Source organism: Salvelinus sp. IW2-2015, linkage group LG4q.1:29, assembly GCF_002910315.2.
Source record: "Salvelinus sp. IW2-2015 linkage group LG4q.1:29, ASM291031v2, whole genome shotgun sequence".
In the NCBI taxonomy this organism is placed as follows: Eukaryota; Metazoa; Chordata; class Actinopteri; order Salmoniformes; family Salmonidae; genus Salvelinus; species Salvelinus sp. IW2-2015.
In genome coordinates, this window is record NC_036842.1 from 10,472,357 (window position 1) to 10,489,782 (window position 17,426).

Consider the following 17,426-nt stretch of genomic DNA (forward strand, 5'->3'; position numbering starts at 1 on the left):
AGAGGAAAACTAAATAGTAAATAATGTAGTGTGTAATTTTGGAGTCACTTTTATTCTAAATGAGAAGATAATGTTTCTAAACACTTCTACATGCATGTGGATGCTACCATGATTACTGATAATCTTGAATGAATTGTGAATAATGACGAGTGAGAAAGTTACAGATGCACAAATATATCCCCCCCAAAATGCTAACCTCCCCTGTTATTGTAATAATCTGAAATGCAACCAACTCAAAACAGYAAATGCATCCAGCAAATTTGTAGAGTCACAAGCTTAATGTAGTCATAGTGTGCTATGAATATGGGACCAAATACTTCACTTTTTACTACTTTAATACACATAAGTGAATCTGTCCCAATACATTTGGTCCCCTAAAATTGGGGGACTATGTACAAAAAGTGCTGTAATTTCTAAACGGTACACCCGATTTGGATGAAAATAACCTCAAATGAAAGGGGACAGTCTGCACTTTAACCTCATAGTCATTGTACAAKTTCAAATCCAAAGTGCTGGAGWACAGAGACAAAACAACGACAARACTGTCCCTTAAATTTTGAGCTTTGAACTCACTGTTGATCACGTGTCAAACTCATTCCACAGAGGGCCGAGTGTCTGCGTGGTTTCACTCCTCCCTTACACTTGATTAATAAATGAAACTCACTAATTAGTAAAGCACTCCCCTCACCTGGTTGTCTAGGTCTTAAAAAGAAACTGCAGAAACTAGGCCCTCCATGGAATGATTTTGACACCCCTGCTGCATAGCCACGGGAAGTAGGGGTGCTGCAGCACCCCCTGAAAAATCTGAATTCAAAAATATATTTATACAAACATTTTTAAAAAGTACTGTAGTATGCCTTTACCAGTATTAGCGGACAGATAGCTTGGGCAAAATGTTTTTTCCACAGCATCTCTGCTTTGGCAAATAAGGTAGTTGTATTATTGAGAACTGTATCTTGCAGCATTCAATACAACTGTAAGAGTTGTTGCCCTTGTCCCTTTCTTTGCGATTGTCATTCTAATGGAACCCAGAAAGATTAAAAACCCTGTCCTCAAACACTTACATCAAAAAGGTACAAAGTTATGGGCAAAGACACAAAACATCCACATCAAATTAAATATTTTTCTTAATCAAATAACATGGAAAACAACCACTTTTTGTGCAGCATTAATGTGCCATCCTTACAAACCAYTTCATGTAAATGTATATTACCGTATTGTACATAGGCTGGTCATCGAGGTTTGTACCTGTACACTTTCCATCACAATACAGTAATTGAGTACATTGACGATGATGTGATGTGGCTCAGTTGGTAGAGCATGGCACTTGCAATGCTACGGTTGTGGGTTCGATTCCCACAGGGGACCAGTACGAAATAGTATGAAAATGTATCCACTCGCTACTTTAAGTTGCTCTGGATAAGACTGTCTACTAAAATGGAAAAGGAATGTATAGACCATTTCACATAGAAATAAGTTGCGTTTGCAAAGTATTTCAAGAAACTGGAAAACATGACAAACAGTGAATCAAGCAAGTATTTTATATTCCACAAGTATTTTCAGATGAACTGTTTTGTACAGATAATTATCAGACTCAAGTTACAAATAACCCCCCGCTGTATGTCTTATTATTTGGGCTTTCTACTGTAGCTCAGCATCTTTCCCCTCCCAGCACCAGGCTGCCAGTTTTATCAATAATCTAACCCACAGCAGAGAACCAATTAAGCCCTCAGTCAAACAGGGTCATGAATAAGAAAAGCACCGCTCCCCCAATTCAATATGGTTCCATGCTCTATCTACTGTAATGAAAAGAGGCACTTGCAACACAGGGGATGGAAGTATTTGGCTGGAGACACGCAGAGCGCTCACACACACAGATGAGTATGTGGCAATGTCTACAGACAATCACGGATTACAAAGGGAAAACCAGGCACGTCGCGGACACCGACGTCTTGCTCCCAGTCAAGCTAAACACCTTCTTCACCCGCTTTGAGGATAACACAGTGCCATCGACGTGGCMCGCTCCCAAGGACTGTGGGCTCTCGTTCTCCGTATCCGACGTGAGTAAGGCGTGCTCACCCTCGCAAGGCATACTCACCCTCGCAAGGCTGCCGGCCCAGGCGGCATCCCTAGCCGCGTCCTCAGAGCATGCGMAGACCAGCTGACTGGAGTGTTTACGGACATATTCAATCTCTCCCTATCCGAGTCTGCTGTCCCCACTTGCTTCAATATGTCCACCATTGTTCCTGTACCCAAGATAACAACAGTAACTGAACTAAATGACTATAGCGGCTAGGGATGCCGCACTCACTTCTGTCATCATGAAGTGCTTTGAGAGTCTGTACTTTGCCTACCTTACATAAACACCCTTACATAACACCCGAGACCAAGGGGAGGCAAAGTACAGCCCGCATCCGGCCAGCCGGGCACTTCAATCCGGCCCGTGAGACATAAGAAATACATATTTTTTTCCCCTTTTTTCTCCCCAATTTTGTGGTATCCAATTGGTAGTTACAGTCTTATCCCATCGCTGCAACTCCCGTTACAGACTCAGAAGAGGCGAAGGTCGAGAKCCGTGCATCCTCCGAAACACGATCCAGCCAAGCCGCACTGCTTCTTGACATAATGCCCACTTAACCTGGAAGCCAGCCGCACCAATGTGTCAGAGGAAACACTGTGCACCTGGCGACCGTGTCAGTGTGCATGCACCCGGCCCGCCACAGCGCGATGGGACAAGGAAATCTCGGCCTGCCAAACCCGGACGATGCTGGGCCAATTGTGCGCCGCCTCATGGGTCTCCCAGTCACAGCCAGCTGTGACACAGCCTGGGATCGAACCCGGGTCTGTAGTGACGCCTCAAGCACTGCCATGCAGTGCCTTAGACCACTGTGCCACTCGGGAKGCCCCCACAAATTCATTTTAACAAACAATTGGTCCTCCAAAAAATGTGGCCCTCCGTTGAATTTCAAAATCCCGATGTGGCCCTTGAGCCAAAAACTTTGCCCACCCCTGCCTTAGAACCACTTAAATTTGCTTACCACCCCAATAGATCCACAGTCGATGCTATCGCCATTGCAGTGCACACTTCCCTATCCCACCTGGACAAGAGGAATACCTATGTAACACTGTTCATTGACTACAGCTCAGTATTCAACACCATAGTACCCTCCAAGCTCATCATCAAGCTTGGGGCCCTGGGTCTGAACCCCGCCCTGTGCAACTGGGTCCTGGACTTCCTGACGGGCCGCCCCCAGCTGGTGAAGGTAGGAAACAACTTCTCCACTTCATTGATCGTCAATACAGGGGCCCCACAAGGGTGTGTGCTCATCCCCCTCCTGTACTCCCTGTTCACCCATGACTGCGTGGCCACACACCTCCAACTTAATCATCAAGTTTGCAGACGGCACAACCATAGTAGGCCTGAGTACCAACAATGACAAGACAGCCTACAGGGAGGATGTGAGGGCCCTGGCGGAGTGGTGCCAGGAAAATAACCTCTCCCTCAACATCAACAAAACAAAGGAGCGGAACGTGGACTTCAGGAAACAGCAGAGGGAGCGCCCCCCTATCCACATTGACGGGACAGTACTGTGGAGAAGGTGAAAAGCTTCAAGTGTCTCGGCGTACACAGTCACTGACGATCTGAAATGGTCCACCCACACAGACAGTTTGGTGAAGAAGGCGCAACAGCGCCTCTTCAACATTAGGAGGCTGAAGAAACTTGGCTTGGCCCCTAAGACCCTCCGAAATCTTTACAGATGCACAATTGAGAGCATCCAAGTGCATCCAAGAGCCCGCAAGTGCAGGGCTCTCCAGAGGGTGGCGCGGTCTGCCCAACCCATCACCGGGTCACACTGCCTGTCCTTCAAGACACCTACAGGACCTGATGTCACAGGAAGGCCAAAAAGATCATCAAGGACACCAACCACCCGAGCCACGGCCTGTTCACCCCGCTACCATCCAGAAGGCGAGGTCAGTACAGTTGCATCAAAGCTGGGATAGAAGCTGTTTTTCAGTCTCAAGGTAGACTGTTAAATAGCCATCACTCGGCGGCTACCACCTGGTTACTCAACCCTGCACCGTTGAGGCAGCTGCCCTATATACAGAGACATGGAATCACTGGTCACTTTAATAATGGAACACTAGTCACTTTAATGTTGTTTACATACTGTTTTACTCATTTCATATGTATATACTGTATTCTAGTCAATGCCACTCTGACATTGCTCGTCCTAATATTTATATATTTCTTAATTCCATTATTTTACTTTTAGATTTGTGTGTATTGTTGTGAATTGTTAGATTTTACTACACTGTTGGAGCTAGGAACACAAGCATTTCGCTACAGCAGCAATAACATCTGCTAAATATGTGTATGTGACCGTTATGAAATCTACTCATCAAATATCATGCTTCTCCGTGCCTTTAGTACAGAAAACATTGTGTGACAGAACTGCGAGGGAAAATGAGAAATATTGGGCTGATGTTCTTCTGTGTGTCTGCTGTCACAGTGTGTTAACTTACTGCCAGCCTGGGATGCTTTTACCATTCACCATGGCTGAGATTACACTCCTGAAATAAGACTTCTATTGCTGGCATGAAAATCGGTTCTCACCACACAGTCAAGTTTCTCTCACAATCCAAACCAACCCACTGTTGAGGTTTGTTTTCAGAGGTTCTGGGGAGCCCAGGTGGGCAGTCTTACCCATAGATATCCAGAACACCGATGAAGGAGTGTTGTTTGGAGGAGGTGTGCAGAGACTTGTTGACGTGCWCCACAATCCAGTCAAACATGTGTGCGTAGATGTGTTTGGCGAGCGCGTCGCGGGCATTAGCCGCCTGTTTGCGGGACATGTTCTTGACGTAGGTCTCTGACGTGGTGACCAGCTTCCTGTGACATAGCCAGTGTTCCATCTGCTCCAGCTCCACCCCCAGCAACCGGCAAAAGTGCGTCAAGTGAGGGTCGTTCCTCTACAAACACACACAGATTTAATCAATAAATTAGGTATAGAGAAGATATACGGTTTGAGGCTGTGATGTGGAACTATAAACTCAAACAGAATTAATCTGTACAAGGCTGTATAGTGACATACTGATATGTGGCAGGAGTCTCCGTCTCTCTCCGAGCAGATCTCCACGTTCCCCAGATGCAGGATGGAAGCTATGATTCTGAAGATGCTGCTTTGATTGCTCTCCTTAACACCTGCAAAAACAAACCACAGTAAGGTAAATATTGTTCCATCGGGAGATTGAAAAAAAGAACAAAAAACCAGTCAGTATTTATGTCCAAGATACATAAACCCTTTGTTCTGAGCCTGTTCTAATGTAGCGGTGTTACCATCTTAGAATRTACCCATGCAGTCAGACCATTACCCAGTAGCGTAAAGGCTTCCTTCGTCTTCTTGAAGTCCTCGGCATCATTCACCCCCTCAATGAAGATGTTCTCTCCTTGCGATGTGAAGATGAAGTCTTCCGCACTGGCTTTAAGATGAAAGCAGAGATAGAAATAAACGTATTAGAAAAGTGTTCTTTTTTGAACGTCCTCACAGACGACACGTACTATTCTCTGAATGTAGTTCGAAGGACTATGCTCCAGTAAACATGACATAAAAATAACGATTGCAGTTATTATGCAGTTGCTTCCTTAACAGAAACGTAGTTGAATATTGGCTCGGTCTGCGACACTTACTCAAGGCTAGGTCTTTGAACTCCGGGAAGCTAGCAGAGGCACACAACTGGTAGAAGATGTGGTAATTCCTCTCATCCTCAGCCTAAAAAGCAGAAATATACTACACTTAACTCTTGATCAATAATATATTCTGATGAATGAAATACTTTTGTTAGCACATGAGTTCCCCCAAGCTGCAATTTAATATTGTATTAATTTCTGTAAAGTACTTAGATACGTTTATTTTGATATTTGATTGGCTGGAAAAAACATGTCAAGCTAGGACCTAATCAAATGTTTAAATGAAGGAAAGTAAATGTGAAGGGAAGCATGGACTTAGTAAGTAGCAATACAGAGTTTCCCAGACTGCGCAGCATGGAGCTACACGTACCTGGAACACCACCCTTGACTTCTCCAGCAGATACGTGCGCATGTTGGCACCTATTATGTGATAACGCCTGTCAAAACCAATCTGGATGTACTTCCCAAAACGACTGCTGTTGTCATTGCGCGTGGTTTTCGCATTTCCAATAGCCTGAAAAGAGAAGCAGAGGGGTGGAGAGTTTCAGAAATCAAAAGAAAATCATAACCACTGTAAAATATATTTAAACTCGGCAAAAAAAAGAAACGTCCTCTCACCGTCAACTGCGATTATTTCCAGCAAACTTAACATGTGTAAATATTTGTATGAACATAACAAGATTCAACAACTGAGACATAAACTGAACAAGTTCCACAGACATGTGACTAACAGAAATAAAATAATGTGTCCCTGAACAAAGGAGAGGGTTAAATCAGAAAGAACAGTCAGTATCTGGTGTGGCAACCAGCTGCATTAAGTACTGGCAGTGCCATCTCCTCCTCATGGACTGCACCAGATGCCAGGTCTTGCTGTGAGATGTACCCCACTCTCCACCAAGGCACCTGCAAGTTCCGCGGACATTTCTGGGGTGAACGGCCCTAGCCCTCACCCTCCGATCCAACAAATCCCAAACGTGCTTAATGGGATTTGAGATCCGGGGCTTCTTCGCTGGCCATGGAGAACACTGACATTCCTGTCTTGCAGGAATCACACACAGAACTGAGCAGTATGGCTGGTGGCATTGTCATGCTGGAGGTCATGTCAGGATGAGCCTGCAGGAGGGTACCACATGAGGGAGGAGGATGTTCTTCCCTGTAACGCACAGCGTTGAGATGCCTGCATAGACAACAAGCTCAGTCCATTGTGCTGTGACACACCGCTCCAGACCAGACGGACCTCCACCTCCAAAATCGTTCACGCTCCAGAGTACAGGCTTCGGTGTAACGCTCATTCCTTCGACTATAACGCGAATCTGACCATCACCCCTGGTGAGACAAAACCCTGACTCGTCAGTGAAGAGCACTTTTTGTCAGTCCTGCTGGTCCAGCAACGGTGGGTTTGTGCCTACAACCCTCAGTCCAGCCTCTCTCAGCCTATTGCGGACAGTCTGAGCACTAATGGAGGGATTGTGCGTTCCTGGGGTAACTCGGGCAGTTGTTGCCATCCTTACCTGTACCTTCTATGACGGATGTACCGATCCTGTTGTTTCACGTGATCTGCCACTGCGGGACGATCAGCTGTCCGCCGTGTCTCCCTGTAGCGGGGTCTTAGGCGTCTCACAGTACGGACATTTGCATTTATTGCCCTGGCCACATCTGCAGTCCTCATGCCTCCTTGCAGCATGCCTAAGGCACGTTCACGCAGATGAGCAGGACCTGGGCATCGATCTTTTGTGTTTGTGAGTCAGTAGAAAGGCCTCTTTAGTGTCCTAAGTTTTCATAACTGTGACAATTGCCCACCGTCTGTAAGCTGTTAGTGTCTTAACAACCGTTCCACAGGTGCATGTTCATGAATTGTTTATGGTTCATTGAACAAGCATGGGAAACAGTGTTCAAACTCTTTACAATGAAGATCTGTGAAGTTTKGGATTTTTACGAATTAGCTTTGAAAGACAGGGTCCTGAAAAAAGGAAGTTTATGTTTTTGAAGAGTTTATATCTTCTGAAATTGTGATTCATGCCACACAAAAACCTTTAGCTTCTCCTTGCTGCTCGTAATGTGTCTTGACAGTTGTAAAGCTCCTAATTTTGTGTTGTGTCATCTGCCAAGATGGAGACTGTGCCCAACTGGCCTTGCATACAGATCTGTCCTGTTTCTTCACTCTGACTGATCTAGCTGAGGTGAGGCTGGTAATGGACTCAGAGATGTCGGACTCTCCTCAGCTATAACTTCCTGAAGGACAGAGAGTCATGACAACTTTCTAGCTAGCAGCTTCTCCTAGTCGTATCTTTCCAGSCAGGCTGTGGGACTTTGCTGTTCAYGGACTCCTGGTGTGTTTAGCTTCTCCACCTACAGTTTACAAAATGATTCCCCATAAGAATACTGTGCTGTAAACTCTACAAAGTTACAGCCGAGTTCATAAAACTTTCAGGGCATAGAAAAAGTAAAACACGATGACGTTTTCACTAGAACCCATCTAAGCAGGTAAATAAAATATGACTTGGTTATCCAGAAGATACATGTGTCATCTCCAAAAAGGCACAAATCATATTATGTAACCCATATATTCCGGGATCGACTTCCTTTACTAGGTTGCCATACTGCTGGGCTGGCCTACACTATGGGACCAGCAGCCCACCCCCAGTTCCCCTCCTCACCTCCAGTATGGGACCAGCAGCCCATCCCCAGTTCCCCTCCTCACCTACAGTATGGGACCAGCAGCCCATCCCCAGTTCCCCTCCTCACCTCCATGATGGGGCTGGAGGCCAGCACCTTCTCCTCAACGTTGGTGTCGTTGGCCGACCCTCCCACAGTGGCGAAGAACCGCATGGCGTACTTAGCAGAGACGGTCTTCCCTGCCCCCGACTCCCCACTTACTATGATGGATTGGTTCCTCTCATCTCTACGGGAAAAGAAAGAGAGAGAGAAAAAGAGATTTGGAACATTTAATAAAAATAGGTAACTGACCAGAGCTGCATTAATGGGCCACGTCTACAGTTACACAACGCTCATTTTCTCTACATGACTGGAGTTGCCAGGACTACCCAGCAGTGGGCATGCACAGTATGTAGGCAGTGGACATGGTATTTATTGTCTTTTGCTCTACAGAGAAGAGCAGCATTGATGAGGTTGACAGTTAATGTGGACCGGAGCACTGTTATTATCCACCCACATCTTCCATTGAAGACACAGTTTATCTCTGTGGCAACTCATTATTCAGTCCCACACCAACACTATTTACATTTTAGCAGACGCTCTTATCGAGAGTGCATACATTTACATTTCACACTTTTTCCCCCTCATACTGGTCCCCCATGGGAATTGAACCCACAACCCTGGCGTTGCAAGCGCAGCGCTCTACCAACTGAGCCACACACTATCAAAATGACATATCAAACCGAATGAGGAGTCTAATCAAGTGCCTCCTACGCAGCTCCATGTGCCACACAGTAACAACTCAATTGCTTCCCAAAGCAGACTAATATATAGAAYGTGGTTATTAATTGGCAACTCTTCCAGGTCTAATACATTAACAGTATCCTGATCCTGTGTTATACCCGTTTAGCTGTACCCTGAGGCTCATCCAGTACCTGGCCATCTGCTTGTATGCCTCCTCAGCAACAGCAAAGATGTGTGGGTCCATGTCTCCCATGTTCTGCCCACTGTAGGCATTGATGACCTCCTCTCCATAGATTTGAAGCTGGTCGTAGGGGTTGATGGCCACCAGTACGATACCTATAGAGCAAGGAGAGAAGGGAGGACAGAGAAAATAGTATGACCAGTCAGTGAGACTGTAACCTCTAGTTCCTTAATCCTATATTTAGTAATACATCCCATATATTCTTGTGGGTGTGTATTTGTGTGTCTCACCCAGCTGAGGATCTTAGCCATCTATTTCCTGTGTTTGAGGAGTGCAAAATCCACTTTGTCACTGAAATCTTGCTGGATTGATTGCTTTCATTTCACTGGTGACTCTTTCCCACTATTGCTTGTGCCATTCGTTCCCCCCCCCCGTTAAATGTAACGACCGCGGAAACGTTTGTAATGACCTGTCAAACACACTCCGGTAATGGCTGAAATGGGCTCAATAGAATACATTGGCTTTCCGTTGCATCTATAAGAACGCTAACGCTTCGTAAGGGATTCAACGGCACGTCTTCGACAGTTACATCCCAAGAAAGAGAACAAAGATAAAGGTATTTTGATGGGTGTTAGTTTTTTTGTCCAATTTGAGAGAAAAAAGTAATGATTTAATACAGTTGAAATATTTACAAATGAAATGCGCTGAAATGAAARCAACTTCTGAAAATGAACACTTGGATTAGTGACATTATGTCTCATCTCACAAAAAACGTAAAATATGTTTGGATGGGTGTAATCTAGAGCCAAGCGTGTAGAGTTCTATTAGCATTGGTTATCCTTCTCCCGACACACTTTCTCCCGACACACTTTCTCCCGACACACTTTCTCCCGACACACTTTCTCCCGACACACTTTCTCCCGACACACTCCTTACTGGTGACAACAACAGTAAAGAGTAACCTAGAGACAGAGCAAGTTTTTGGTGGTTGCAGCCCTGCTCCACCCCTTCATATTAATTTATTAATGAATGCAAATACACCCAGCATACTGTATATATGCAAATGAGGCAACATATTTTCAAAGTATTTAAGAAATACCTGATATACTAAGAAAATGTATGAGAAAGTAAATACCTGAATTCCCACCAAAATACCTTAAGTCCATTAATTGTATGTGCATCTACATTTCAGTCATTTAGCAGACGCTCTTATCCAGAGTGACTTACAGTTAGTGAGTTCACATTAASATAGCTAGGTGGGACAACAACATATCACAGATAATAATTATATAATCCTATCATACAGTACAGTACAATATGCTACTGTGGGTAAAAACACATTGTTAACAGCCCTTTGTATTTTTCCTGCTAACTTTGATAGGCAAATACTGTCAAAACATCCATATTACCAGAGGAATGTAGTAGGCTCACCCAAGTTTGCACTGGCAGGGTTACTATGGGGACAGATTTCCCTAATTAAAACATGATGGTGATATCTATAGCCAGTGTAGGATCAACAGACAAATATTGTCTTTGCTCATTCCCCTTTGTCTGCTTTGTTTAGGGCGCATATCACACATGGCAACAGCTCACTCGTTGGCTGTTTAAGTCAATGGAACCCTAGTTGATTGGGGAATTGGGAGGACAGGTTTGTAAAAGTTGGGACAAGACAACCATTAAAAAGGTAAATGAAAGCATCGACCCTACATGGTGTAAAATAAGCCAGCTACCATAGTAAACATAGGAGGAATTTGCAGCACAAGGTCAGGCCAAGGGCTTTGTTAAGAGACCATATACAGACCAGACATTCTGGTTACTATAAGTGGCGCTGTCAGAGCAGGTGGTGGTACAGTATAGACTTACCACAGTATGTGTAGATGTGGTTGGGCTCGAGGAAGCGCACTTTGAGGTTGTGCAGGACAGCAGGCTCGTGCAGGTAGCTGAGCGCTGTGAGGTCATTCTCCCCCACCAGGATATCAGGGTTCCGGAGGAAGGGAAGAGGGTTGTCTTTGGGTCCGATGCGGTATTCCAACGGCTGGGACAAGAGGGGTTCAAGCAAAAAATGTCAATACTAAAAAAACATTAAAAGCAAAGTCTTTGTACATGTGCACCTGGTTTGAGGGTATGACGACTCCCTTTACCAGTTGAAATCATAATGGAGCACTGTCCATAACTACACATGTTAAAGGATATGGATTTGGTGGCTTCTAGGTGTTTATGAATCATACCTGTATCAAGTAGAGATTGTGATCATGAGTAGGGGAATATACTGCTGCTGCACAAAGCGATAATATCATCATCTGCTGATTCATTCAAACTACTCTTGGCACAGTACATTGTTATTTAATAACTGTATCTTGCATCTCTCAGGGCTTGCATCTCTCACTTCAAAAAATATGATTAATGATTCATGGCACCAAAGTTTCTGAATGTGTGTAGGGGCGCACACACATTAACTGCTTTAAAATGAGGACATGTACAAATGTACATGAGCACGACAAAATAGACCAAAGCATATTGAGTCCTTAGGCAAGGGCTATAAAAAATAAAATACAAATATTACGATATTTATCTTATAATTGTGGCCTGATCTGGGGGGGTTAGGGTTAGGAGAGGGGGGGGTAGATTACCGATTCATCTTCAAGTTTGAGGTGCAGGATTGGCTCTCCCTCCTTGTAGTCCTTGATGATCTCTGCAGCTCTCCATACATCCTCTGGGTCTGGGATCCACACCCGAGTGTACTGCAACACAAAAACACAAAGAGATTTAATTCAACTCATCAATTACTTTGAATATTGTTTGCACATTTAGACAGCATTCCTCCCCCACTTGCCCGTGTTCATTGACAGTGTGTAATTTATTGTCAATGCATACATACTGTCAATCCATAAAAAGCGACAGAACAGCTGAATGCTCTAGAGATGTCCATTTGATATGACAGCTCAAAGATGTTGCAATGCGTTACTGTTTCAACAAAAGCTGAAAATAAGTGTCAATAGGTTGACGGTGTGGCAGTGTTGAGGTAATTGTGTTTGCGACACATCCCGCCTTGAGATACCCTAGATAGGCCCGTAGTGAGGCGAAAATGCTGACTGATCATTTCCAAGGGCACATTTGTTTGCTAATCTTACTTCTTATATAAACCTAGCCCTACCTTTTTGATTGACTCACTTAGAATCACATAAAAATGTACTTCAAGTCGGGATGCCATTAACGGCAAAACTAAGTCGTCTCCTAAAGCGATCGTCAACAACTTATTCCATCTTCCAAAAATGATTAAATTGCACCTTTCTAACAGTTCCTTTGACGATAAATTCGTAACTTTACGGGATGAATAGAACACATTATTATGAGAGAAGTTTGGCCTGATGTTGAAGATAAAGGTTTTGTTTTTAACCTATTAGTGCTGCTGAGGCATCACCCACACATTGTGAAGGAGAAGGGCTTGACCCTCGACAAGATCACCATCAGATTCCATCAACCATCTCCCTCTACCTTCATCTGATCAAGCCATAAACTGACCATCTCCCTCTACCTTCATCTGATCAAGCCATAAACTGACCTTATTCATCCCTCTACCTTCATCTGATCAAGCCATAAACTGACCATCTCCCTCTACCCTTCATCTGATCAAGCCATAAACTGACCATCTCCCTCTACCTTCATCTGATCAAGCCACTAAACGACCATCTCCCTCTACCTTCATCTGATCAAGCCATAAACTGACCATCTCCCTCTACCTTCATCTGATCAAGCCATAAACTGACCATCTCCATCTTTGGAGGATTCATGCACTCAAAGACTTGGCCTCTATTGGTTGACCTAGCTAACTATAGCTAGGCTACTCACGACATAGCCTATTGCTTGATCGTTTTCTTTTGTTGTTGCTTTTGAATCGCTTTGAGATTTCTTTCTGTTATGAAAAGTGCTATAAAAGTTTAAGAAATGATTATTATTTTTGTCAGGAGAGTGGGAGTGATTACTCACTGTGAATAATCATACAAACCATTAGCTGGTCCTCTGCTGCTAATTGCATTTTGAAATTAGAACAATTAGTAAAAAATAAATAAAAAATAGGGGGGGGAAAAGAAAAGAAAAACACATGAAATTAGGTATTGTCAATTTCATTCAGGATCAGAACAATCATTTTTGTTTACARAAAAATCCCTGCTGAACAAACATTGAGCATATCATTTTATGGAGTTCAATGCAAGAGTTTTATTCGCTAATTAATCATTAATTGACTAGTCCATTTCTCAGCACATCGGCCTAGGTTTCACTTCAATGAGTTAGGCCTATAACGACCGTACCACAGATGCAAACGACTGCCCCACAGAACAAAAGGACAAGCAGTTTATTTTTTGTGTTCTTGAGGGCAAAAAGAAAAGCCAGACAAATGATCCAAACACAGTCCTCCTGACCTCCTATTCCTTCACAGGCACAAAACAGCCTAACAATGCACTGCCACGAGGTAATAGGGAGTAAGTGGGGGAAACAGCAGACAAAGGAGAAGGCTAAACAAAACTACTGTACGCAGTACAATCACTGTTGAGATGTTTCAGCTCTTTAAAAACCATGACCATATTTTAACTGACAGAGATAAGCCCGCCTAAGCTGCAGACCTTAGAAACACAGTAGAGTAGAGTAGCAGCCTAACCTCAGACAGCAAAACTACATAGGGTTCACTGTGCGTGATCAACCACCAGTCATTTTCTATTAAAAGGTATCTTWACCTTGACTCAAGTAGAATTGGGTACCTTTTCCACCACTGCACAGGGGTGAAAGTAAGGCGGTCCGGTACGGCGTCCCGGCAAAATAAATAGTGGGGGTACGCCGTACCGGTAAAACCTGGGCCGATCACAATAACTAAAACATCAAGAAAACTGTAGGCTGTACCACCATTAKTTATCATTACCATACGTCAGAGGCATGAAAAAGCGAATGGACTCGAAAGTGGGTGATAGCCTATGTTCCAAAATGCAATGTGGTTCGACAAGATCACAGAAATGTGCCAAGGCAGAGATGAGTGGCCACACCGAGAAGCACACGGACAGCAGTGGAGGCATTAATTCTGGCCTAATGACAATCACCAAATGTCATGACACTTTTTTGGTGTAACAGAAGTGTCTTTCCATTCACAACTGTTTGGAGGATGGAAATATGTTGTGAGTGGATGAACGTGTGTTGGTAGCCTAGTAAAGGAGCCCTTTGAAGAGATTGTTTGACAAGCAGAGGAAAACATCATGACTGGTTGTGTTTATGCCACTATAAAGCTCAATGACAAATCTTTATGACTAGGCCCACACTCTGGTTTGACATTGGAGAAATATGCCTATTCCTCTGTCCATTGTTCCCTGAAAGCTCTATTTTTCATTATCCATCCYTCTTTTCAGACTTTTTCAGAGCGAYATTCTCTTGACTGCAAGCAGTTTTCCCCCAATCAACGCACAAAGAAATATAAAAAACGAATTTAATAGAGACGTTGGTGATTTTATCAGTGTAATCAGATTGAAAATATGAGGATATGTTATTGACATTGACCTGATTACATAGCCAACTAACCAGATGTGTTAAACATTGTGTTTAATGTGTAACGTAGGCCTATGAATTGGGCTGCTATTATGTTCTGTTCTGCTGACTATTAGCTGAGAAAACTTGCCCTAGGCCAAACCTATTGCTAATCCCTGCTGTACACTATTCTAGTTTAGCGAGGATGAGGGGGGGGGTATTTTTTGTCTCGCCTAGGGCGGCAGAACTTCCAGGGCCAGACCTGTTAAGCTCATACATTTTCTAGGTGCACAGGCATGCACACATAGGGAGGTCCCATACCAGGAAKAAATTAATTCTACTTTCACACCAATATATACACAGTTTATGTACATAAAACCAGCAGATAGCAGCTAGATGCATGTCAATTTGATGCTAGCAGAGGAAGAAAGCCAAAACAAAAAAGGGGTGCTGACAGAAGGAGAKGGGGGGTAATAAAGCAGCAACATCCCTCCAGTGCAGAACTGTTTCTCCTTTACATCACCCCAGAGAAACACTACAGAGGGAGAKAGGAGGAAACTTTTAGAAAAATAACTACATCTGAAAATGTTAATGAATATTCCAACTMATTTCCTCCATTCTGCCACATTGGCATTATATTCATTAGAAAAGGTAAGTGGACGGAATCATTTGTAGACGATGGTTCACATTTCAGCAGCAGACTGAATTAACACAGTTTGTCAGGGGTAATAGAGTTTATGCAGTGCTCAGCCCTACGGAGCTGTGTACTCTGTGTGTAAGTCAAGTGGATTTTCCACAGCTGAGCTCTGCGTGTCTCAAATGGAGAACAAACTCTCTGTACGACCTTCTCAACTTCATAGGAAACTTCTCAACAAGTTGTCAGTGTTTACTGTTACCAGAGGGCTCAGCTATCTCCGATCAGTACATCATGATATCTCAGCCTGATATCAGAACAGTGAGAGGAGTCAGATGACAATGAGGTTTAACCTAACATTTACCTCAGTCACAGAGGGCCCATTCATATTTCAACAACAACAAGCACACCTCCCAACCAAGTCGCAGGCCACTCCCCTGTAGAAATACATTATAGAGAAGACACCTACTGACGCCAAGTCCTCGTTACTCATGCTCTGACTGAGAGGCTGAAAGACTGAACTTTGAGCGCTGTCTTCCCCCCTGGGCAACTGAGAGTCACAGCGTATTACGACAGGCGAGATGACAGCAGCGCTTTTTAATCCGCTTTAATAAGGAGGCAGCGGGCGGGCTGGCAGATAACTGGGGGGGAGATGTAGCGATACAAAATAACCTTGCGTAGCGCTGCAACCGACCGTGCTATCACTAATATTACCCACGTGTCAGCCAGGGTYACATGGGCTTTGACTCTGGGAACACTTGAAGACAGTTTGTCTCCTAGTCTGAAACTCTCACACAACCCTAGGGAAGATCTTATTGTACTGTGAATGACTTTCATTCTGTTTTGCAGCTTACAGTTGTAGGTAATAGTATGGCTCATTTGACCTGATCAGTACCTTATTTATGACTAACATATTAGGTTACATAGGGCCTTGTTCAAAACAATTGCACAACAGAGCCAGCAACTCCCTCACCACCAGTCCATTTAGACGTGGGACATAAAAACCGATTCACGCGCTGACTTTTACGTAGATCGACGACAGGTCACAAAGGTGCTTTCACTTCGCTCCCGATTGCAAGCTTACGCTCATGGGTTACAATGCTTCTCCTTTGCTCAGAGTTCTTCTTTACAAGCACAGAGACCTTTGTGCACTTGTCAAGTATCCAGCAGAGCCATGACAATTTGTGATCGTTCTTTTAGCACGGAAATAAAAGAACAATGAGTGAGTCACCCTACCTCCAAATCACAGAAGTCAGGTCAGGTGTGACTCTACATTACTGTAGTTCATCATCATCATCCCAGGGCGACACATCAGAGAAGGAAATAAACAAAGCCTTTTCTCTGGATCCCACTGAGCAACTACAGTAATTCCCATGCCGCTGATACCACATGCTCGGACACATTTTCATTTGTTAGCTCCATGTAAATCAGTTACTTAACATCACCAGGGAAGAAATCAATAGGGGAAACATGAGAGAGCATGAGAGGGAGCGAGGGATGGATCTAAGGAAGGAGAGATGGAGGGAGAAATGTTTAAATCAATACAAGATGTTTGTAAGCATGGCTGACATCGTCACACTTCTCCGATGAATCCTTATTGACAAAACGATTGAGGACATTTTTTGGCACAACCGTAGGCATATAATGCAAGAGGAATCCTCGCTACTCTTTTCACACACTGTTGCTTCTTCATATTTGAGAGGCTGATTGAATGTCAAGATCAAGAAAAGATCAAGGATTTGGAAGGGAAATGGCAACTGTGCTGTGCCATTTCCAAAGGTTGCGTTTGAAATGGCAGCATTCATTATTAGCCTAATTGAATTACTATGCATGTCCTGGGGTTGTATCCACAAAGCGTMTCAGAAAAGGTCCTAGGAATCTTGTTAAAACCGGTTTTAAAACAAAAAGAACTCCCAGCTCAGAGTGGGTTTTAGGATGATGTTCAACTCAACCTCAGCCGGTAATCGTGACAGTTTGAGGTACCGCAAAGGAAAGATAGCGATGCCGCTTATTGA

The 17,426-nt window shown here is 43.9% G+C and overlaps 1 protein-coding gene across 1 annotated transcript in view; it reads right to left on the reverse strand.

Annotated features, from left to right (window-relative positions):
• Nucleotides 1–17,426, reverse strand: part of LOC111961417 (unconventional myosin-Vb-like) — an 82,102-nt gene that overhangs the window by 34,772 nt on the left and 29,904 nt on the right. The window contains 9 exon segments of the mRNA XM_070441267.1: nt 4,706–4,971; nt 5,094–5,203; nt 5,374–5,481; nt 5,690–5,771; nt 6,060–6,203; nt 8,435–8,591; nt 9,280–9,424; nt 11,133–11,304; nt 11,900–12,010. Coding sequence (XP_070297368.1) covers nt 4,706–4,971; nt 5,094–5,203; nt 5,374–5,481; nt 5,690–5,771; nt 6,060–6,203; nt 8,435–8,591; nt 9,280–9,424; nt 11,133–11,304; nt 11,900–12,010 — 1,295 coding nt within the window.